This window comes from Channa argus, chromosome 8 (assembly GCF_033026475.1).
Source record: "Channa argus isolate prfri chromosome 8, Channa argus male v1.0, whole genome shotgun sequence".
In the NCBI taxonomy this organism is placed as follows: Eukaryota; Metazoa; Chordata; class Actinopteri; order Anabantiformes; family Channidae; genus Channa; species Channa argus.
In genome coordinates, this window is record NC_090204.1 from 9323042 (window position 1) to 9345856 (window position 22815).

The following is a 22815-nucleotide window of genomic DNA, read 5'->3' on the forward strand; positions in this document are numbered from 1 at the left end:
GATAATCACAGAGGTGTGAAGAGGTGTCATCTCAACAAAAAACATTCCAGAGAGTAAAATGAAATCTAAACAGAAAAATCATTATACCTGGTTTAGTACTGCTAATTCATACATAATATGGTGTTCTGTAGAGCTGAAATGTACAACATACAAAAAAAAGGTTCCTGGAATTCAAGAGTTAATAGGCACTTTGGAAGTACAGTAGCTCAACAGCTGACCATGAAAAATACACTTGAATGAAAGAAACGTCCTAGTTACAGGAAGTGCAGGCACTATACACTGAAGTGAGAGAGCTTTCTCTTCCTCACATTTTTAGTTTCTAAAAACATTAAATTAGGACATTCTACTACTGGAGAGACAATTTTAAGTCCCTCTCCTGAGATTTGCACAAAGTGCATATGCTTCATAATCAAACAAAAAAAGGGTATTTTTTCTTTTATTTCAGACCCGTTATTAGTTACAGCTTTGTTTCCTACCTGTGTTGGCAAAGTGCAAAGATGTTTAGACAAGTCAACGAGTAAACAAGCCACACGGGAGCCAAACGTAAGCACTTCTTCTGCTTCTTTTGGCCAATTGATTTTCCATTTGATAAAGGTTCTTAATACACAATCTAAATAATCATTTATGATCTCCTATTACAGATTAACCAGCTGTCAGTACATGAAGTGGTTAAACCAGGTCAAACATTACCAGCTGTGTCATTTTCGTTTTCGCACCGAGTTGGCAGGTAGCTTTGGCCTTTTATTTAGCATAAATTAACATAAATACACTTTGCCCTAATTTTCACCTTTGAGTTTATATAATAAATCAGAACGAAACTTTTCCATTTAGGTTGTCAACAGCATCCTACTCTTTAGTGTTTAGTGTTTAGTGCATTGTTGGTTTTCTTAGTGAAGTAAATTGTAAAGCATATACTTTGTAAAGCATTACTTCACTTGTTGTGAAGTATTTCTTTAGGCAAATACATGCACTTTTACTTGATTTCTGCATTTGTGTTAAAAACTCTTATATTGTTAGCGTTACGTGCAGTAGTCTCTGTTCTCTAATTTGACAGCCTACTGGGTAAAAGACGTCAAACCAAAAGCAAAATAAAAAAGAAAACACAGAAAGAAAAATAAAGTTACACAATATTTCTAACGGAACAAATAACTAATTTAAAACTAGCTGAACTAAGTATAACTTGGTATATATTTAAAATGTTAAAACTTGCTTAAACATTAACAACATTTTTGAACACATAAAATAGTTGGGTAAAATGGATTTTACTAATAAAGCAGCAAAACCGTTAAATTAAGAATTGCTATTTCTCCTGGCCATTTTAGCCACCAAAGTGAAATCATGCTGACTCCTTGGTGGGAGTGTGAATCATTTCGCTTCAGGGAAAGTCGCTTCCATCGTAGATTATGGGCTTCTCCATGGTCAGATGGTAGAAAACCTTCTTGGAGATAAACCTGTAAGAAGAAGGTTTCAACAAACTGATTTACTGATACATGGTGCCGAAGCCTGATGAGCTGGAGCACTGTGTTGTGTACAGGCTACTGTTTCTATTAAAGTTTTAATTTATGGAAGCTGGGCTAAATAACAGAAACACAGCACATGGTCATCCCTATGAAGGGAGGATTTATTGCAGCACTGTTGTATGAGACTGAATTAGCTTTAGCTTTGTGTACTGTACCCAATATAGTACACCCAGTGTACAGAGGCACAGTTATTTCAGGAACAGTAATGGTTTGAAGTCAATCACAGTCATTAGGTCATTCACAAGCATCTCCCATTCTGAGGGAGAATTAATGACAGGACAAGGCTACTGGGAGTCAGGTGTTTCCTACCGTGAGAAAGAGTTGTCAAATATGAGTGTGTAGAGGCCAGCGTGTCGGGCTTTCAGCTGTCCCTGAATTGTCTCTTTATGGGAAATGCAGCGAGTCAGAGGAATCAAGACCTGAGAGTACAACAGAAACACTTGGTGTGAAGTGAAACGTACTGTACAGGCAAAGGATTCTGCCTGAGGTTAACGCTGGTATATTGTTCATTCCAACCCCCTCTAAATACAAAGCAATTCTGAGAGAAAACAGAGAGAGAATGAAGATGTGAAATTAAAGACCATAACTCATTGACGATGTGTATTTCAACATGCTGAGAATTGCTGGCAATCTGCAGTTGTACTCTTCAATCACAAATCTTTTTGACACAAAATTGCCTTTGGCTTTCGCCCTCCAAGGCTTTTTTGTGGCAGACATACAAGGACTAAATGCTGTCATAGCGTGTGCTTTCGCCTTTATTATGTCAAAGGGGCCTGGTCGGAATCTTAAAACACGTGGGCCTCATTCACTAACCATTGAACAAATTTCTTCCTAAAACCCACAGTTTTCACAAAGATTCTGATGTTTACCAATGTTTCCTTATTTAGGATATGTTTGAAAGAACAGAATTTACAAACACTTACATTTGAGTACTGACGTGACAAAAAAAGGAGTTTTTTTGAGTTGATCACCACTGTCTGTAGATTTGCTGTGGCCGTTTCTGACTTCCTTAATGTGTTCTTTCAGTTTCGGTGTCATGACCTTTTACAGTAAACGCTCACTTTTGCTAAATAGGAAAAACTAGAATGTGCTCTCCACTTACGAGGAAACTAGCATTTATGATCGTAAGAACACAAGTGTGAACAATTTCTGCATTTTAAGAAGACATCATTACGTGTACTTTTCTTAAGAACCAATTTGAGAAAGGTCTTAGGAAGCTATTGTTGAATAAGGCCCATTGTTCTTCATGCACAAACATAAGATGCATACACTGAGCTGATCTACCTTTGACTGTTCCACCTGAGTATCAACAGATTCCCGGTAAACCACACTAAAGGATATGCTTTTGGGCTCAGAGGAAAACATCCAGCCGATCGTTGGCCCACAGTCACCCACAATAACAGTTATCACACTGTAGCAGCTGGACTTAATAAAGAGTTCCCGGGAACCATCACCAAACTGAGAGATATCCTGGATGCTGAGAGGGACAGCCATTCTGTAATGAGATCATATTCATTTTAAGATGCATTAAAGTGCTTTTTAACAGAGCAAATGCCAGTTTGACTCAAACATTACATGTGAATGAACTATATCAAAGACTGACGTGATTTCTCCTGACTTGAGAAGGTTAATCTCTGAATCCTGAACAGTTGGGACGTGCTCCTCAGGATCATCAGGTGTCACATCTCCTGTGGCCCTGCAGAATAACAAATACCTTGTATCTTGTTGTCAATTAATGAACCACTTGGGAGGTATAGGGACATAATGATCCACAACAAAGTGATTACAATAATTGATCACTGCAGCACACAAACGCAGAGTATCCTGAGCATAGGCATTTCTTTTGAAATATGTAATTGATACACTGGACGCTCATGACTATGCATTTTAAGTGAATTAGGAATTTTACCCAGAGATCTCTGCCTCTGAATTTTAATGGAGTGCAACAATGTTTTAGTCCATCTACTTAACTCCTCTGGGAATATGCTTAATGCTTACATAATACTGAATCTAAGTACAAGGTAATTCCATGATACTTCACTCAAATATATTTGACACCTTTGCTCAGTAAATACTAGGCAGGTACAATATAGGAAGCCTGCTTTTTACAAATACTTGTGCACATGAACCTTTTGTAAATGTTTCCACAATAATGGTAATACTACATAAATTGTGACACATTTGCATAGCAAGAAAACATTCTAATTAGTAATTAGCACAGAGGGACAGAGGGTGTGTGCAGGACCTTGAATGATTCTATTTTTGGACACTGTTCTAAGGTGTACTAGCATGTTTGAAACAAAGAAAACAAAGATCCAAGGAATCTAAAAATGTGGATTCCGTCAAGCTGTACTGGTCTGATGCTGTTTATGTTTGATGCTGTTGAGCCTTTGTGGAGACTTTCAGAGCAATGCTGTGCTTTACAATGAGACCCAATTATCTCAGTGATCTTTTGTATTTTACATCACGTCATCTTCCTGCAATACGATTAATAGGATAGGTCTTGACTGTATGGCCACGAAGTAGCTTTTAACTGGAAGACAAAGGCCTGATGTTAAAACTCTGTGATGTCAGTGGATCAGTACTAAGCGGCTGTGGTTTCTAGTCTTGAGATGGCTTGACCACTGGCTCATCTACACCCAAGTCAATCAGGTAAATGGCCAGGTCCCACTCCCCATCCTTCTGCTCTGTCACAAGTCAGAGCACTCACATATTCAGTGCTCCAGGAGTCCTTTGGCCTTGCTCTACATCCAGTGATCCTCCTGTAGTCTGAGAGGTGGTGTCACTGTCATAGACGCCATTCACTTCCTCTTCTGTTATAATGTCAAAAACTCCATCATCTGATCTGTTGCTGGGGTCTGACACTAGGCATAAAGATGAAAGTCACAGAATAAATAACTACTTCTGTACTGAAAACAAACACCACCCACCATAATTTCTTATGTTATAATGTGGAGAAAGACAGTATTTTAAACCTAATGCATGTACAATATAGAAAATATCTATCTAGCTTTCTTCATAACAAAATGACTCCTCCTCTTTTAGAAGTATCACCCTCTTCCCATTTTTTTACAACCTCAATAGCAAATGTTTTGTCCTTGTTCCTCAATATGACAAAGACTGTTTATTTTACTTCTGCTTCAAGTTGATGCAAAGCATAAGTGAGACTAAGCACCAGAGAAATGCAATAATTTAATTTTGGGCCAAGTATTAATTTATCATTTAGCATTTTTCTTCCCAGCATCCCTCTCACCTGTTACCCTGGGAGTGGGTTTGTATGGGGCTGGTTCAGGAGGTGGTTGAGGTCCAGCTCCAGGCGGAGGAGGCAGGGTGTCTGAAGGACTCAGTTCTGCCTCTGTAAACCTCTCAACCACAGCACTGTTTTCAGTGTAACAGTCCCTGCAGCAGCGCTCCTTCTTGACACTGTGCTTTGTCATCACAAAGTTGTTGCTACAGTAGTAGCAGAAGATGCGGCCACAAAGCCTAAAGAATAAATTATTGTATTATCTATTATCTAGTCATAATAGACGTATATTTGATACCTTGCATGTTAGGAAAGTGCACATGTAAATCTAAACAGACAAAAGACAATGACAGAGGCAACAATAAGCAGTAAATCACCTGCAGTGATGTCTGCGCAGCCACCAGGTGAACTGGCCGTTGCAGCCAAGGCAGTGTGTGGCCTCTTTATCCACCAACCACCAGCGCTCCTCTGCTCGCAGTTTCTGCTCAAACTCCAGAGCATCTGACTTCTGCCACAGGGCATCTTTGTCCCTGACGTAATGCACAAAATGTATCATCAGTGTCATTTTGAGAATGTGTTAACAAATTAAAAGTTTTGAACACCCTGCTGATCAGAAATAACTTTTTTTTACAAATGATGCAAAATGATGAAAGCTGCTCTAGTCCCGATCTTTCTTTTATGCCTGCTCTTAGTAAATTATCCCAGCCTTAAAAGATGCCCTCCTCCTGCTTCTCAGACCTCACTTTCCCACTCAAAGTCAAGAATAACAATATCAGCGAACTGCTGTTAACAGAAGAATCAATTTAGAATACACACGCCTTTCTGGGCCGATCAAAATGCAGACAACCACCAAACATAACAAGGTGCACATCTAAAACGGAAAATTAACTGTAATTCCTTCCTCATAACAATTCTTTCTGCTTGCTGCACTGACAGCGTTGAACCGGCTGACAGCTGTTATAGTGATAGGTCGTACCTGATAAGTTCAATGAGCCGCTCTTCAAGGATGGTCTTTGTTCTGTTGAGGTCATCAACATCAGCAGTCATCTTCATGTACTGGCTTTGTTTGTCAGCTTCTGCTGTGTTAAGTTTCTGCTTCAATTCCTCACAGACCTCTTGCACAGCTAAGTGTGCTTCTTCAGCACTGAAGAGGGCAGAAGTGGAGTCAGAAAATCTTTTTGTTGATCACAAGATACAATGCACAAATATAACTGGTCATGAATGAACCTGGTTACTGCATCTCTCAGTTGCTGAATCTCGCTCTCGCTCTCACGAATCGTTGCTTCTGTCTTTGTGATGTGAGCATCCTTCTCACCAATTAGCTGGAAGTACTTCTCATTTAAAGCCTTTATTAAGAATTATCAGAACACAAATATACAAAATGAAATGCTGCTAGAAAAGTAAAAGTAGCACATTACCTGATCTAATGACATTTTCAATTTTATTTTAGAAGATTAATGCATGTATGTATGTGTCCATTTATGTGCATAAATTTTATGTGCAACTTCTTTTTTTGCTTTCTAATATTAGCATAATACATATTTACATGTAACCAATAATGTAATGCTCAATATTTACACACCTCTAGTTTAGAAACTTTAGCCTGCAAGCTGGACACATTTTTCAGCTCCTCCAGCAGCTGGGATCTCACCTTGTCCAGCTGTTCATTCAGACTCTGAAATGAGAAAGTAATTTAAGAGAATGGAAACAATTCTGAGTTATTTTAGTCTGGACCAAAGTCATAGTCAAAACAACCAACAATGCTAAACATTTATGCACAAATAACCAAAACTCTCTGTATCAAAATAATAAAAGGCAGACCTAACAGGCTCTGACTGACTCACCTTAATTAGGGCCTGATAATTCATGTTTTCTGAGCTCATCTGAAACCTCATGGCCTCCATCTCCTCTCGGCCTGAGTCCTTGATGCTCTGCACTTGGTGTTTGGCTTTTTGCAACTGCTCCTGAAGTTCCAGGATATTCCCTTGAAGTGTCTCTGTCTGTGCAAGGTCCTCTCCTAACTTTTTATTCTCTAGCCGTAATTCTGCCATGCACTGTTCTAATCTTTCCACCTCTTTCTCCAGCTCTTCGTTCCTGGCTGCATCCCCTAGCCAATGCTCTCTGGCATCCTCTTTTTCTGCACTTAGTTTACATATGGTCATCCCCAGCTCTGCCATCTCAGTGTTTGCCCTGTGCAGACTCTCACGTATCTCACTGTTCTCTAGAGCCAGTCTGTCCTTTTCTGACTTGAGGGTGGACAGCTCTTCTCGAACAGCAGCTGCAGAGATAGCGACCTCGGCATGGGCTGCTACTTCTCTATCAAGCTTTTCAATCAGTCCTTCTTCTTTGTTTTTGCACTCCATGAGCTCTGTTATATGCTTATTATTCAACGTCTCTGTCTGAGCTTTAAGCTGCTCTGTCAGAGTCCTGAACTCATCTCTTTGCTCCTCCGTCACCCCCAGCTGTGCTTGGGATTTTAGCTTTTCTTCCTCAGACTTCTGTAGCTGCCCCCTGAGGTCGAGGATCTCTGCGTGGAGCCTGGACACTTCATTCATGTTCACCTCCAACTGGCCCTGAACAACAGTCATTTTCTTTGTCATTTCCTGGTTATCTTTTGCTTGGACAGTACTCCACTCCAGCTGAGATTTCTCCATTGCCTGCTTCTCAGAAGTTATCTTTTCAATAATTTCTCTCTGTCTGGCACAAGTTGCTTCTGCATCAGCTTTGGCAATGTCTAGCTCCTTCACATTGGCCTCCAGAGATTTTAACCTGGACTGGAGCTCAAGAATAAACTTCTCTTTACTCTCTAGCTGAGCGTTTCTGGCTTGGACCTGTTCTTGAAGGCTTGCTTCATTCTTACGTGAAGCTCCTAGGTTCCTCTCTAACTCTCCGATCTGTCCGTGAACACTCTTCAGGTCTGATTGCATGTGACTAAGAGCTGCTTTCACAGTGTTCTGCTCCTCTCTCAGACTCTGGTTCTCCTTCTCGAGCCTCTTTGATGTGGTCTCTGAGAACTCAGCGGTTAAGGTGGCTCGCTGCAGACTCTCATCCAGCTTGCGATTCTCCTCTCGTAACCTCTTGTCTTTTTCATCCACTGTTATTTTAGTATCATTCAGTTGGGTTCGAAGCTGAGTTTCAGAAGCCCTTAGGGCTGCTAACTCAGCCTCAAGTACTGCTCTGCTGTCTGTCACCTCCTTTATCAGCTCCTCATTTCTCTTCACTGTGGTAAGCAGATTCTCATTTAGTTCCATTAGAGTGGTGCACTGCACCTTGTAGTCTTCCACCTTTCTGGCCTGTTCTTTGATTTTAACTCCCAGCTCAGCAAGGTTAGTGATCAATTGATCCCTTTCTGTGGTCAGACTTTGGTTCTTGGCTTGTAGCTTTTGTAGTGTCTCACTGCTGGACATTATCTCGTCCTCTTTCTTTTTAAGCTGCTCCATAAGAGCACTTACTTCTGCTTCTAAAGAGTCTTTCAGGACACACATTTTCTTCTGTGTTTCATCTTTATATTCTTGTGCCTTCTTCACATCCTCCACTTCTTTTTCTTTGTCCTCTAGAGATTTTTGAAGATTTTGTAGCTGCTTTTGTAGGTTGCTGGCTTCCTTTTCTTTCAATGTCAAAGTTCCCTGCAGCTTGTCAAGGGTACTGCATTGTTCCTCTATCTTAGCCTCTAACTTGGCTTTCTCCTCAGATGTAGATGCGGCTAATGCTCCAAGTTTTGTTTCACCATCTTTTGCAACTTCGTCCCTGACTCTTAGCTCTTCCCCTAGCCATTCTGCCTGCCTCTTCTTGTCCTCTGCTTCTGCAACAGCCTCCATTTTTCCTTTCTCTGCTTCTTTCAATCGGTCCAGCAACTCATGTATCTTTTGAGCTGAATCAAAGTAGCTGGCTGCCTGCTGGCTCTTCTCATTCAGAACCCTGTCCAACTTAGCCAGGAGTTCTATGTTCGTCTTTTCAGCCAATGTCAACTTTTCCTCAAGCAGTTTTTGTTCAGTCACCCTGGCTTTTTCCCCAGTCCTGAGTGCTTCCACCTCTTTGGACAGAGCTTCCTCCTTTCCATGCAGAGCCCTGAGTTCTCCCTGCAAGCCCTGTTGTGCCTCTTGAGCAGCAAGTGATACATCCAACTGCCTCTGGAGCTCCACAGCCACACCCCTGAGCTCAGCAGCCTCCTCTCCAAGCAGCTGCATCTTATCAAGGAGCTCTTGCTGTCTCAGCTCTGACTGGTCCAGTTCCAGGCGAAGGACTTCAACTGTGCTGACATCTTCTGTGCAGGTAGGCAGGGACTCATTCAGGTCATTCAACAGACTCTGACCATAGTCGGGGCTAGAGGGAAACTCGGGTGCTTGCTAGCAGTAAGAAAAAACAGAAGAGAAAACAAGGTTTAGTGAACATCATCTAGCTATCTTTGAATTATAATAAAATGAGAGGATGCTATTAGAGGCAGGCATCAGTTACCTGGGAGTATGTGCTAGCCAAGCTGTTAATGCTGGAGCTACGGCTGGGTGGTTTCCACATGTGGCCAGGTGAGTTTGCACTTAGCAGTGTCCTCCTGTTGATCAGAAAAAAAATGAAGACTATTTTGTACGTTTTAATATACTCCTGCTTTCTTTATCTGGATGTTGGAGAAATATTGTTTGTATTTTGTATCTGCTCTATATGTTGTTTTATAGATTTGCCTTGTTACCTTGCAAAAGTAGGCCAGGAAGCGTCAAGGTCGTGTCCTCTGGAAGCCACATCAAACTGGACCTCATTAAGCTCGTACAGGTGATTTATGATGTCAACACTAAGGTGGGGCTTCAGGAAGGGGCTTCTTGCATAGTACCAGTCACTGCAAAAAAGAGAAGACGGAAATGTCAAAGCGTCTCGGTTAATCAATTTCAGCTGCACCAAAAGCAAATGATACACAAACATTGCCACACCTACCACATCTATTTCTGTGAAATATGTTTTAGGAACTTTACCCAACTTTGAAATCTTTACCAAATGCCATTTTACAGTACTGTGTTCTTTACTAATCAGTTTACTTTCAATTCCATAAAAACGTTACCGTTCGTGGTATCTAAAATAAAAAACTAAAAAACTTAGAAAAGAACTGACAGTTTTACCTGGTGACTCTCTGGTTCATCAGACACTGCTGCAGTGTGTCAGCCAGTCGCTGATGTACTAGTGAGTAGCGAATAAACGCTCGTCCTTTCCCCAGAGAAGTCTTTAGCTGTCAAAACAAAAGACAAAATAAAAGTTTTAAGAATCGCTTTTAACCACTGTTTAAGTCATACTCACTCCAGACATATTTTGCATATCAAAACACAACATGGCCCATGCACAAAGAAAATTTATAAATATGCAAATAAACATCATTCTGATGTTACAGTCCCTATTTTGTTAATTTTCCTAACAAATATAGAAAAGGAAAAGGAAAAAAGAAAAAAAATCTGAACATGTTATGGAGGCAGCAACACTGCTGCATTGTGATGCATCACATCAAGATAAGACCGACTGATTTGTTTAGATCTGATTTATTGAAAGCACTAATTCATAAGCAGAAATGTAATTATTGTGATGGAAAGAATCACAAAAGCACATATTTTGTAATGGATATTATGAGTAACTTGATATGGTTAATTATCGGTTCAACATAACTAGTGCTACATTAGTAATATCACTGTAAAGAACAACATGCCTCAGCGATGGACTTGACAAAGCGGATCCCATCATTAGCTCCTTTGATCTTTGCCAGACAATCATTGAAGTAATCCCAATAATCCTTCTTTGTACCAAGAAATGTGTTCTTCTCCTTCTGGTCAAACTGAAAGATACACACAGTATATAGAAAACTGTTGCAAATGGATTATTTGTTTAGGCATCTATTAATTTTTAGCAATAAATTAAAAGTAAAGAAGCATTTTGAACAGTTTTAATTTCACTGTGCTGTATTACACTTGTCAACGAATACATTTCAGACAATAATGTGTACAAAGAAGTTTAGTCCTAATAAGTTTGTCATATTCTGTAACATACTGTCTTTCTTATTTGATGCGGGGTATGAGTGTATAAAGTAAATAGAACTACGATACACAGAGACGTAAAATAAGTTAACTTAAATGCTGATGAACTGAAAAGTTCAGCTATGCATTTTACAACTGATAAAATGTATTTTCAATCTGATGAACAATCTTGTACTGCTTTACTGTACTGCTTTATAAAAAATGCAAGGTATGTGCATTGTTTGTGTTGCTTTGAGATAATTTTTTTTATTTAATAATAATTTAATTTATTAATTATTATTTAATTAAATTAATTAATTTTTACATCTTCAGTTAATAACTGGGATTCTTACCTGTAGCAGGTATTCCAGCTTGTAAGAGAATTTCTGCAGGTTGGTACTGTCATCTGTGATTGGCTCCCCACTTTCCCTGTACTCCTTTGCAAGCTCTGCAACTGCCTCTAAAATGTAGATGAACAGATACAAAAATACATGTACACAAACATTATATATAAAACAACATGCGAGGGAAATATACCTAATACAAGACCTAATACAAGAAGCAGGCAGGCTTCTGGTGGATTTCCAGTTACACATATACAAACCCCGTATGTTACATAAATCTTGTATGCTTTTTTTAGGGCCACCCCTTTTCAAACACAAGCAGTACTTGCCTCGTATCCATCGTAAAAACTGAAAGGACACCCTTGATGGGTGCACCATCAGCACACATCCTGTGTCTCGCTGCATGCAAAGAGAGACTTCCACCACACCCTCACTACACAGGCAGAAGTTTGGATGCTTGTTTTTCCAATTTACTTAATGACCATGAGAGGTCAAGTGGTTCTAGGAATTAATGATGTAATTAGACTCAAAACTGAGACTGAGGTCTTATGGCAAACCTATGTGACTCTCCTTTGCGTCTTTGTCTTCAGCAGTCACACCATGTCAACGAGAGACTGCCTGCTGCCAGTATTATCACACACACGAACAAGCATGCCCACATAAAGCTGGCGTACCATTCAGATCCCGGATAATCCTCTGAAGCTGGTTCTCCCCAACTGTAGACCCAGTAGCCATGGCCCCGACACTCTCTCCCTGGCAACCAGGGGTCACAGAGTCACATCCAGTCTGCTGAATCAGAGAATCAGAATCAGCCAGGAACAAAAGAAATGACACGAATAGTCCACGTACCTTCCCATGCATGGCCACACATACCACTGCTACAAAGCTGTTACACATTTATGATAGTGCCTATAATGAGTGTATCAGTATATTTTAAAGAAATCCATTAGGATGACTAAAGTGGTATTTCTTATCTTATTCGCTGCAGAAATTTAACTTCACAGGCTTGGAAGACAATCTGTCCATTTTGATTTCCTCACCACCAGCTACGCTTCCATTGTAAACTTTCTATCTGCCTAAACACAATTACATTCTTACATAATTGCAACAGAATTGTGAAAAAGGATGCACATTCCATATTGTTTTATGTACTGTAATGTCCCTTGGGTTTATGTTTCGCATGTGGTTGGGGCACACAGTGTGAGGATTGGTCAGATATACAGGAGATAAGCAATGGCAGCAAAGGTATGGTTTATATATGATATATCAAGAACTTAGTTAAATATCCATGGGATGAACAGTCTAGGGACCCAATAAAACCTCCTGTAACCTCCAGTAATGTAAAAGCAAAGCATTGAGAGCATCTACCCTTTCACAGTGGTTAATTAAACCCTTTTACACCCTACAATTTAATTACACATGCATTCAAACAGCAGTCAATGTTAGCTAACCCACTTTATGCCTTTTTAACGTTTGATTAGTTATGCTAACAGCTAACTAAGTTACCAAGAGGTTTGTTTTGAAAAGCTAAACATCTACAACAGTTGCTCAAAAGAACCTATTGCCCTAATATTACTTCTACAACATATATAAACCAAAATACATAGCTAAACGTTTTACCTACGTGTTTACGGAGGGCCTTTGTGTTTAAACGTTAATATTTAACGTTAACTTTACACTGATCTACTGACAGACATTTTCAAAACAACGGTGACAACAGTAGCACACAATATCATACGATACTTTTCAATGTTTCTAGATAGTTTCTACCAAAAAATGTAAGAAAATATATCAACTATGACATACTTTTATAGATATGATTGAAGTCCATAACAACACTCCTCATTCATATGTGCACACAAACTTGTTTTGACCGTCGAGACTTACAAGAAACCAGCCACTGAGAGAGTAGCATTTAGCTCGCGGACCAATGGCTATGAAGTTAGTAGGCGGGGCCCATAAACTGGCTAGTTCGGTTAGGTTGTCGTATCACAGTAAACAGATGTATCATGTGATCATTGACCTACGAATAGGGATGTCCTACGTTTCTCAGTTGCTTTGTTAATTTGATGCTCAAGCTCAAGCGCTTACTGTGCATTACTGGTAAAAAAGTGTAAAGCTATAAGAACATCACACACTGGTTTGTAAAGACTAACTTCTCATTGATGGATTAGATTGTTTGAATATTTTAGGAGCCTGTTCTTCTGTTAGAAATACCTAAAGGTTTAGAAAAACTGGACTAAGTGTTGTTTAAGCATATTTTCAGTACAGGCCACATATAGCCTAATCAAAACCGTTTCAAACAGTATTTTAGTTAGTCACTGTGTATACAAATCATTAAATGGTGAGCAAGCTTTTAAATATATATAATTTTACAATCACTTTTCACCTTAATGTTTGTCACTCCCTCCAGGAAAGACACAACACCGAAGCTCTTTGCAACTGATGGATTTATTCCCTCTTAATTAGCGCTTGTTGCTCTTGCTTTAGGTTTATCCACCGTCGAACTATTAAACATATAAAACATCACATAGACAAATCACGTTGTACACGTAGTGGATAACATAAACATTAAATGCGTAAATAAAATGTAAAACGGGATGCAAACTTATTACACATACCTCGCTGGCTGTACATCCAGGAGAGAATGAATTAAAATAAATATAACAAAACAAAAAACAACTTATGAAACTCAACACATCACGTAAGACACCATAACTTCAGCTCTTTAAATTACCGCTCCACATGTTCTTCTTTTACCGAGCACTTGTCTTAAAAAAGTGTCCGTGTGCAACAAGGAGAAAACCTATAGTTCCTACCTAAACAATTAAATGAATCACACAAACATCCAAACAATATGCAAACGACACAGAAAATTACATAAATAATATTTATGGCATTTAAACTCCCACCAAATCACATTATTGTGATTTCACTGTTGAATGTTTCTCTTTGGACTAGTTTTATGATGTAAAGTTCTGCTTCTTGCCTTTCCTCAACACCTGTGGTTTCTTTTGGTTTTGGTCTAAGTCCTTTAATTTGTTGAGCAAAGCACTTAAGACGAGCAATAGCCTTGACGGCTCTATTCCAGTCAGAAAACTTTGTCATGCGGTCTAACAGTGTCCTATCTACCTTTACACTGGTGTTGAGCACCTGCACCTTCCGAAGTTCTGGATCATCTTTACTGACCTCTTCCACCACTGTACCTATGGGTAGCTCCTTTTCCCATAGAAAGTCTGGGCCAGTGAACCAGTTTGAAGCAACTAGTTGTTCTGCAGTTAGACCTCTGGAAGCATGGTCTGCAGGATTATCTTCAGACTGCACAAAATGCCATTGCTTAGGGTCTGTACTGGACTTGATTCTTTGGACTCTGTTTGCCACAAACACATGAAAGCGTCTTGCATCATTATTTATATATCCAAGAACTACTCTTGAATCAGTCCAAAAATGTTCTTGAAGACCATTTATTTCAAGCTCATCTCTAAGAACAACACTTGTCCTTGCTGCTACCACTGCCGCAGAAAGCTCAAGCCGTGGTATTGTGGTTATCTTAGTGGGAGCAACACGTGCCTTCCCCATAACAAGTGAGCAATGGACATCTCCGTTAGCATTAATTGCTCTAAGATATGTACACTCCCCATAACCTGTGGCACTCGCGTCTGAGAAATGGTGAAGCTCATATTGCCTGACATCAGTGAAGTTTACTGGTAAATAGCATCTTCTGATCCTTACTTTAGACAAATTTTGAAGGTCTTGTAGCCATGACATCCATTGTGTTCTGAGTTCTTCTGGAAGAGACTCATCCCAACCAACTTTATCTTGACACAGTTGCTGCAAGATTTGCTTTCCCCGTAGGACAAAGGGTGCTAGGAATCCCAAAGGGTCATAGATGGAAGCTACTGTCGACAACACACCTCTTCTAGTTAGTGGCTGTTCTTTGACAGTAATTCTAAATTGGAAGTCATCAGAGAATACGCACCACTGAATACCAAGGGCTCTCTCAAAGAGTGGTTCTCCCAAAGCCATATCCAGGGTTTTGATACTATCAGCACACTCTTCCTTTGGTAATGCTTGTATTACATCCTTGCTGTTGGAAACAAACTTATGTAGTCTCAGCTTGCCTGTACTGCAAAGTTCTCTAGCTTCCTTAATGAGTTGGATTGCCTCAGCATCAGAAGTAACATTCACCAGTCCATCGTCAACATAAAAACTCCTCTGAATGAATTTAACAGTACTTTGACTGAATTGATCTTGACACTGAGCGGCTAAATGTTTCAGACCAAAATTGGCACACCCAGGTGAGGACGCTGCCCCAAACAGATGAACCTTCATCCTAAATACTGATGGTGTTGATTCTAGATCATTGCTCTCCCACCATAAGAACCTTAAATAGTCTTGGTCTTCACGTTTAACATGGAACTGATGGAACATGCGTTCCACATCGCACATGACGGCAATTGGGCCTTTACGAAACCTACAAAGAACTCCTAGCAAGGTGTTTGAGAGTTCTGGGCCTGTAAGAAGATGATCATTCAGTGATGTGTCTTGAAATCTTGCTGAACAATCAAAGACTACACGTATCTTCCCAGGCTTTTGAGGGTGGTATACACCATGATGAGGAATATACCAGACTGGTTTGTTGTTCAGTTCTTCTTCTGGGACCTTTTCTGCCTCACCACGAACTATGAGGTCTTTCATGAAGTTCTTGTAGTCAGTGTAGTATTTCTGGTCTCTCTTGAATCTGCGTTTCAAACTTGACAAACGCTGTACAGCACATGCTTTATTGTTGGGAAGGTTTGGCCTATCTTGTTTGAAAGGTAAGGGCATCTCGTAATGACCATCGTGTTTATGCTTTATTCCATTCTTCATCTTTGTGAGGAAGTTAAAATCTTCCTGAGAGAGAGTTGCTTCTCCAACATCTCTTTCACTGAAATCGGATTCTAGCATCTTGATTACATTATCTGGAATGGTCATTTCTTTGATTTGAGTCTTACACACATAGTGAACCTCACTTCTGAGTTTAACTATTGTTGTAGGTTCTGGTATCACCTGCTTTACAATGATACGATGACTTACTCCGATAGCATCACCATAGTTCTCACATGGGACACCATAGCTCACTATGCTCCAACCTAAATCTGTTTTTTGTGCAAAGGGTTGGTTTTCTTCTCCACTTACAACTTCTCTAGGTAATAAGGCTTGTGGGCAATTATAACCAATCAAAAGACCAATCTCACACTCCTTCTGTGGAGCTATGTGTTTTGCAAGATGTTCTAAATGACTCCATGCCTTAGCAGTCTCTGGAGTTGGAATATGTGTCCGATTGGCAGGAATGAACTCACGAGTATAAGCTGTTGGTACTGTGATCTTCTTAGATGAATGTAGTCCTCTTATCTGTAGACCATTAAGTCTTTTACAGGCAACAATTGTCCCTTTAGATGACATTGTCGATAGTTTTAGCCTTACTTGTTCTGTGTCCATGTTTAAAGCATCAGCTACTTCTTCAAGAATGAATGAAGAGTCACTCTGTGAATCTAACAGAGCGTAAACAAGTACTTCATTGTTTGGATCTCTTGGTGATGACACATACACAGGAACTATAGCTGAAGTCTGTACACTGTTACCTTCTTGTACAACTCTGTTGGATGTGATTTCTTTGGTGAGACTTTGTTGTACTGATTCTGTCATTCTTTCCTTACTGCAATCTCTCCATTTAGATTGTTCTCTTTTAGCTCCTTGTTCTTGGTTTGAGCGATCTTCATGTAAACATGTGGGATGACGTTTTGAGCAGACTTCACAAACCATCCTCTTGTTACATTTCTTAGACTGATGGCCTGTGCTCAAACAGCCGAAGCATAGTTCTTCGTCCTTAATAAACTTAATTCTGTCTGCAACTGTCCTTTCCAATAATTTATGACACTTATGCAAACCATGTCCCCTTTTCTTACAAAACAGACATGTAACTACGTTTCTTTCACTGATATTTGTTGTGAATATCTTGGTACCAATGGGTTGGTTCTTAAAAGGTACGGTGTTCTTGTTCTTTGTCTTCACCCTTTCTGATTCCAATGCTTGATAAGATGTAATAGGATTGCAAGCAATACTAGCTTCCAATGAAAGGAATGTTACAAAATAACTGAACCTTGGGAATCTCCCATGTTCCAGTTGATACTCTGTGGCCTTTCTGTTCCATCTGGTGCTTAACCAGTCAGGTAGCTTGGCTGCCAGTTTCTGATTCTCATTTCCATCATCAAGGATTTGTAGACTCTCATTCTGATTCATAGCGCATTCACAACTGCACAAGAAGTCCACAAATTTCCTTAACTCAGAACTTTCCTTTGAGGCTATTTTTGGCCAGAAATATAGCTTGTCTCTGAAAGCCTTTGCAATGACAAATGGATGTCCATATCGTTCACTGAGCATTTTCCAAGCTGCATCATATGACTCTTCTGAACCAATTAGAAAATAACCTTCTAAGGCCTCTCGAGCTGGTCCTCCAATATACCTCTGAAGGAAGAAGATTTTCTCTGAGGTTGGAATGTTTTTCTGCTCAATCAGAGTCTGAAAGGATGCCTTCCAATGAGCAAACTTAAGTGGATCTCCATAAAAGACTGCAGGTTCTGGAATGGGAAGCCTATTTGCTGATATGGCCTCAGCCAAAACCTTTACAAGCTCTCCTGTTTCAATTTTGCTTGCACTGGTAGGAGCCTTTGGTGGTTTTGGTTGCTGATTTACATTGTTCACTTGCATGTCTTTCTGCGTAACTGTAAGATGTTCAGAGCTGTGTGCTACAAAACCCTTAATCTGATTGATTTCACCTTCATCGTAAACTTGAAGTTTTGCCTTGGCTGCATTTAGCCTTTTCAACTCTTCTAAGCGCTCAAGCTCCCTCTTTAAGGTTTCTACAGACCTTCTTCTTGCAGCATTCTCTTCTTGTTGTTTCTTTAAGAGAGAGGCCCTTTCTTTCTCTCTTTCTATTCTGCATTCCGTTTCTTCCTTTTCTTCTTGCAGGCGATGAGTTAATGCAGCAGCTTCTTGTTCTGCAATTATCCTTTTTTCTTCAGCCTCAAGGTTGTATAGTCTCTGTTGATAAGACTCTTGTTCAGTCATAATCTTTAAAACGGCTTGTGTGGCAGCATATTCAGCAGCAGCTTCTTGTCTTTTAATTGAGGAAGTATTAGAGTACATAGAATTAACCTTAGAACAGCTGGAAGCAGAAGGTGAAACACTGGATACAGAGGATGCAAATACTGATTTTGCGTCAGGCCAAATGATCTGTTCCTCTGCTCCTTGAATTTGAGACTGAGCGTTTTGCACTACAATCTCAGTAATTGATGTACAGTTGTCCATCTTGCGACGCATGTCATGAGCTGGGCGATCAATTTTTCTGTATTCATCATAAATACTGTTCAGCTCAGATAACTCTCTTTGAATGCTGACAATGTGCTCCTGTAGAATATCTCTGGGATCTTGTTTTATTACAGATTTTTTAGCAACCTTGGTTAAAGCTTTCCATCGTTCATAAATGCTGTCAAAGTGTAGCAGGAGAACCTTAAGCTTTTCTTTCTGAAATTCCTTTCCCTTTTCTGTTAATGTTCGGGCTCTTTCACTTCTACGAGGCTCTTCAGACGGTGATGTTGGTTGTGGAAAGCTTGACACATCCACCTCTTGTTCTATGCCAGCTAACACACTCTGAGCTTCTTTACTTGTATGAGACATTTTGTTACAAAACTATTTCAGAGTGATAAAGGCCCTTAACTACATTGGTTTGCAACTTCTTAAGCATATATGTTAATTAAACACATTACTGTTTCCAAATCGTTCTACTATAGTAGGTAAACATCAAATTTGAATAACAAAGTAACAATAATATAAACAAGATGCTTATAGGAACACTAGAGTGAACATTAGAAACATTGAACCGTAAATAACCCTTAAAATTCAATTCAATATACTTAATGTGGCAAGGAATACTTCTTTCAAATAATCAATCACTTTCTTCGCATTCAATACCTTCACAATATTTCAATTATTATTAATCCTCTAATATCAGTTATCAGTCCTTGTCACGTTCAAGACACACCTTTGGTGTCTATCTTATGAACATCTTCAGAAAACTGATGAACTTGGGTGTCTTTAACGTTTTTCTAATGTCTTATCTGAGTTCCGTGTCGGCGAGCAGTCGGGACTCTTGCAAGATCGAGAAGATTCGGCAGGTTCGAGTTCGACTGTCACTCCCTCCAGGAAAGACACAACACCGAAGCTCTTTGCAACTGATGGATTTATTCCCTCTTAATTAGCGCTTGTTGCTCTTGCTTTAGGTTTATCCACCGTCGAACTATTAAACATATAAAACATCACATAGACAAATCACGTTGTACACGTAGTGGATAACATAAACATTAAATGCGTAAATAAAATGTAAAACGGGATGCAAACTTATTACACATACCTCGCTGGCTGTACATCCAGGAGAGAATGAATTAAAATAAATATAACAAAACAAAAAACAACTTATGAAACTCAACACATCACGTAAGACACCATAACTTCAGCTCTTTAAATTACCGCTCCACATGTTCTTCTTTTACCGAGCACTTGTCTTAAAAAAGTGTCCGTGTGCAACAAGGAGAAAACCTATAGTTCCTACCTAAACAATTAAATGAATCACACAAACATCCAAACAATATGCAAACGACACAGAAAATTACATAAATAATATTTATGGCATTTAAAATGTTTTTTATTTTGCAGACAGTTATCACATATACATGAATAATTTGTCAGACTATGGCATTACAATGACATAAATAAACCTGTGGGCAGGCCTTTATGCCTTATGTCATTTTCTGGTGCCACAGGTATTTTGTCTCTATCAGATAATGGCTAAATAATAAGGCCTTTGTTTTAAGCATTTTAAGAAAATCCAAGACATTCTTTGTTCTCATATTAGCTGCCATCAGATGCTTGTTTGGAGGAACTGTTGCAAAGCGGTTACTTCAGCCTCAATCACAACCATCTGGGAACTGAAACATGACACGTATTATAAGTAGCCCCAGTCCTTTTGAGCTTTGTGGCTAGTACACAGAAAGTATCACATGCAACATTTCAGTCGCTTTAAGCAGGAGGTAGGTAATGTTTTGTGCTTTACAACATTTTGTACTTATAAAAGAAGCTCTATTGTAACATGTCATTAAGTTCATACTACTTAAGTCCTTGATTCATTCTTACACAGTCACTGCAAAAGATTTTAATAATCTGGCTTGTGTCTTCTTTTTTTATTGTAACAATAGACCAACTAAAATTAATAACCAAATGAGGTACAGTAATACACATACTAATCAAATATTTCTTTTTTGGTTTCCAGTTTAACAGCAATGAATGTCTTCGTTAATGAGAGCCAAAATGACACGATCTATGACATTATCTATGACGACGAAGTGTGTCATAAAGACGAGGTGGTCAAATTTGGATCGATTGCCGTTCCACTTTTCTTCTCTGTTGTGATCTCACTGAGCCTCACAGGAAACATCCTCGTCCTTGTAATTTTGGCTTTGTACGAAAACTTAAAATCTCTCACTAACATTATCATCCTAAACCTGGCCATTTCTGACCTCATTTTCACCGCCGGTCTCCCCTTCTGGGCCATTTACCACATCTGGGGATGGTGGTTTTCAGAGGTTTCCTGCAAAATTGTAACTTTTGTCTTCTTTACTGGGTTTTACAGCAGCATCCTCTTCCTCACCATCATGACTATCTACAGGTATCTAGTCGTGGTGCATCCACTGTCTACCCTGAGCACTCAGAGATACACCACTGGGTGTTTTGTGTCTTTCCTAATCTGGGTGGTGAGCATTGGAGCAGCCATGCCTGCCTTGTTCTACAGCTCTATTGTCTCAATCCCTCACAGCAATGACAAACACTCTCTGGGCTGTGAATACATAACCACCCGGTGGAAGACCATTGCTAACTCCCAACAAAATATTTTTTTCTTGGTTGCTTTTGTGGTGATGGCTTTCTGTTACATTAAAATACTGGGCAGAATCACAAGAACAAGATCCCACACAAAGAATAGAGCAGTTAAGTTAGTCTTCTGTATTGTGGCTGTCTTCTTCATTGGCTGGGTGCCATACAATTTAGCCATCTTTCTGAGGATTTTGGATGACAATTTGATTCCACCATTTGACGATTGTGAAGCAAGTGTTCGCCTTGAATATGTATTCTACGTTTGTCGGTTCATTGCTTTCTCCCACTGCTGCCTCAACCCAATTTTTTATGCATTTGTTGGTGTGAACTTTAGGACACATTTAAAATCAATACTGCTTCGAATGTTCAATCGCCAAAGTCCTGTCGAGACACAGCAGGTTAAAATGCAAAATCTCATATCACAAGGATCAATGTACTAGTTGATATCTTCTTGTTTTACTACTGCATCACTAATAAAAGATAACCAGTGTTTGGTAAAATACATTTAATTTCATATGTTGCTGTTTGCATGTAATCTAAACTCAGTATTCGCATTTGACTATTGCTGTTTATTGTTGCTTATATTTTTCTTTAACCTTGTGTTAATGCGTAGTTTTCACATAAATGGGTTTTCATTTCAAAGAGAAAATAAAACTGTTATAGCAAATATCCTCACAGTGCCAAATAAGGTATTAGAAATTTAAATTATAATTGTATGTGGGTTTAGATATATTATTGTAATTATATTTTTTCTAAAATCTTTAGAAATGCCAATTTACAGTTTAGCTAAAACTTCCTTTACATATAATCATGCATGTGATTTGTTGACAATTTGTGTCATTGTATTTATACAAATATTATTTTAATCCAAATCTGTTATAACCATTTATTATACAACAAAGGAAATCATTCCTCATTAAAATTTTAATTCAAAGAACCAGATTTACAAACATTAGTTGAGTTATGGAGGGAAAAGGGGTGTGAGCTACTGTGTGTGTATGTATTGGGGGTGGAGGGTATAATCTTTGAAATGGGGTTTTTTTTATTGTATATTATTAAGAGATTTAAAATTTGTATCTGCTTGTTTATTGTGTAACTACAGATGGAAATTATCGCTTGGCTAAATCTGGTGCAAAGCATCTTCTCATCTTAATGATTAATTGTTTGTTCGCACATTATTAATTTTTAAATAAACTTAAAAACTTCATATATTGTCTTTCTATGGACAAGAGAAATGTTTAATATTTTATAAAAAATTTTAATCACATAAACATGTTTTTTTGTCCTAGATGCATGCTGTTCAATATGTTTTTCACCTCTCCCAACACCAGCAAACCTGGTTCAAATCATTGCAACCTTTATTGTGGTCAATATACCTGATTTAGTAACGTTAATTACAATGGTCAGAGAAATAGGAAAATCATGCAGATATAGGTAGAAATACATTTCCTATGAAAGAAGTTGTATTTACTCCTACTCCTGCATTCATGATACTTTCATGTTTCTTGCTTTTGCAGTTTTGGATTCTTTCTTTCAACAAAGACCTGCCTGTACAATAGCTGCAGTTTGGAGATTTAGTAGTTTTACTATTCTGTACTCTGGAATCATGGGTAACTTAGTGCCACTATCCCTCAATGTTTTTTTAAAACATTTTGAGAGAAGCAATAACTAACTAAAGAATATGCTACACAATAAAGTTTATTTGAACTTTCTATTAGATATTTAGAATAAAGGTTACTTTAGTTACTAGTTACTAT

At 38.9% G+C, this 22815-nt stretch overlaps 3 protein-coding genes across 6 annotated transcripts; 1 reads left to right on the forward strand and 2 right to left on the reverse strand.

Annotated features, from left to right (window-relative positions):
- Nucleotides 1-422: 422 nt before the first annotated feature.
- On the reverse strand, nucleotides 423-13599 carry fyco1a (FYVE and coiled-coil domain autophagy adaptor 1a). Of its 3 annotated transcripts, none has more exons than XM_067512350.1 (18): nucleotides 13482-13599; nucleotides 11767-11878; nucleotides 11102-11208; nucleotides 10445-10570; nucleotides 9870-9976; nucleotides 9449-9592; nucleotides 9220-9313; nucleotides 6609-9110; nucleotides 6347-6439; nucleotides 5992-6110; nucleotides 5741-5908; nucleotides 5142-5294; nucleotides 4774-5003; nucleotides 4231-4384; nucleotides 3124-3216; nucleotides 2805-3015; nucleotides 1830-1939; nucleotides 423-1451 (listed from the first exon to the last, which is right to left on the reverse strand). In XM_067512350.1, the coding sequence occupies exons 2-18, from the start codon at nucleotides 11825-11827 to the stop codon at nucleotides 1376-1378; spliced, it is 4548 nt and encodes a 1515-aa protein (XP_067368451.1). In that variant the 5' UTR covers nucleotides 11828-11878; nucleotides 13482-13599; the 3' UTR covers nucleotides 423-1375. The 3 variants fall into 3 exon arrangements, with proteins under 3 accessions (XP_067368451.1, XP_067368452.1, XP_067368453.1); XM_067512351.1 differs by lacking the exon at nucleotides 13482-13599 and adding an exon at nucleotides 12899-13004; XM_067512352.1 differs by lacking the exon at nucleotides 13482-13599 and adding an exon at nucleotides 12899-12990 and having other exon boundaries at nucleotides 11767-11881.
- On the reverse strand, nucleotides 13525-19822 carry LOC137131288 (uncharacterized). Of its 2 annotated transcripts, none has more exons than XR_010914976.1 (2): nucleotides 13714-19822; nucleotides 13525-13599 (listed from the first exon to the last, which is right to left on the reverse strand). XR_010914976.1 is itself a non-coding variant. In XM_067512349.1 (2 exons), the coding sequence occupies exon 2, from the start codon at nucleotides 18809-18811 to the stop codon at nucleotides 14009-14011; it is 4803 nt and encodes a 1600-aa protein (XP_067368450.1). In that variant the 5' UTR covers nucleotides 18812-19430; nucleotides 19545-19822; the 3' UTR covers nucleotides 13525-14008. The 2 variants fall into 2 exon arrangements, 1 of the variants encoding a protein (XP_067368450.1); XM_067512349.1 differs by having other exon boundaries at nucleotides 13525-19430; nucleotides 19545-19822.
- A 325-nt stretch (nucleotides 19823-20147) lies between these two features.
- Nucleotides 20148-22322, forward strand: LOC137132216 (chemokine XC receptor 1-like). Its single transcript, XM_067514448.1, has 2 exons — nucleotides 20148-20220; nucleotides 20460-22322. The coding sequence occupies exon 2, from the start codon at nucleotides 20470-20472 to the stop codon at nucleotides 21496-21498; it is 1029 nt and encodes a 342-aa protein (XP_067370549.1). The 5' UTR covers nucleotides 20148-20220; nucleotides 20460-20469; the 3' UTR covers nucleotides 21499-22322.
- The last annotated feature ends 493 nt before the right edge of the window (nucleotides 22323-22815 follow it).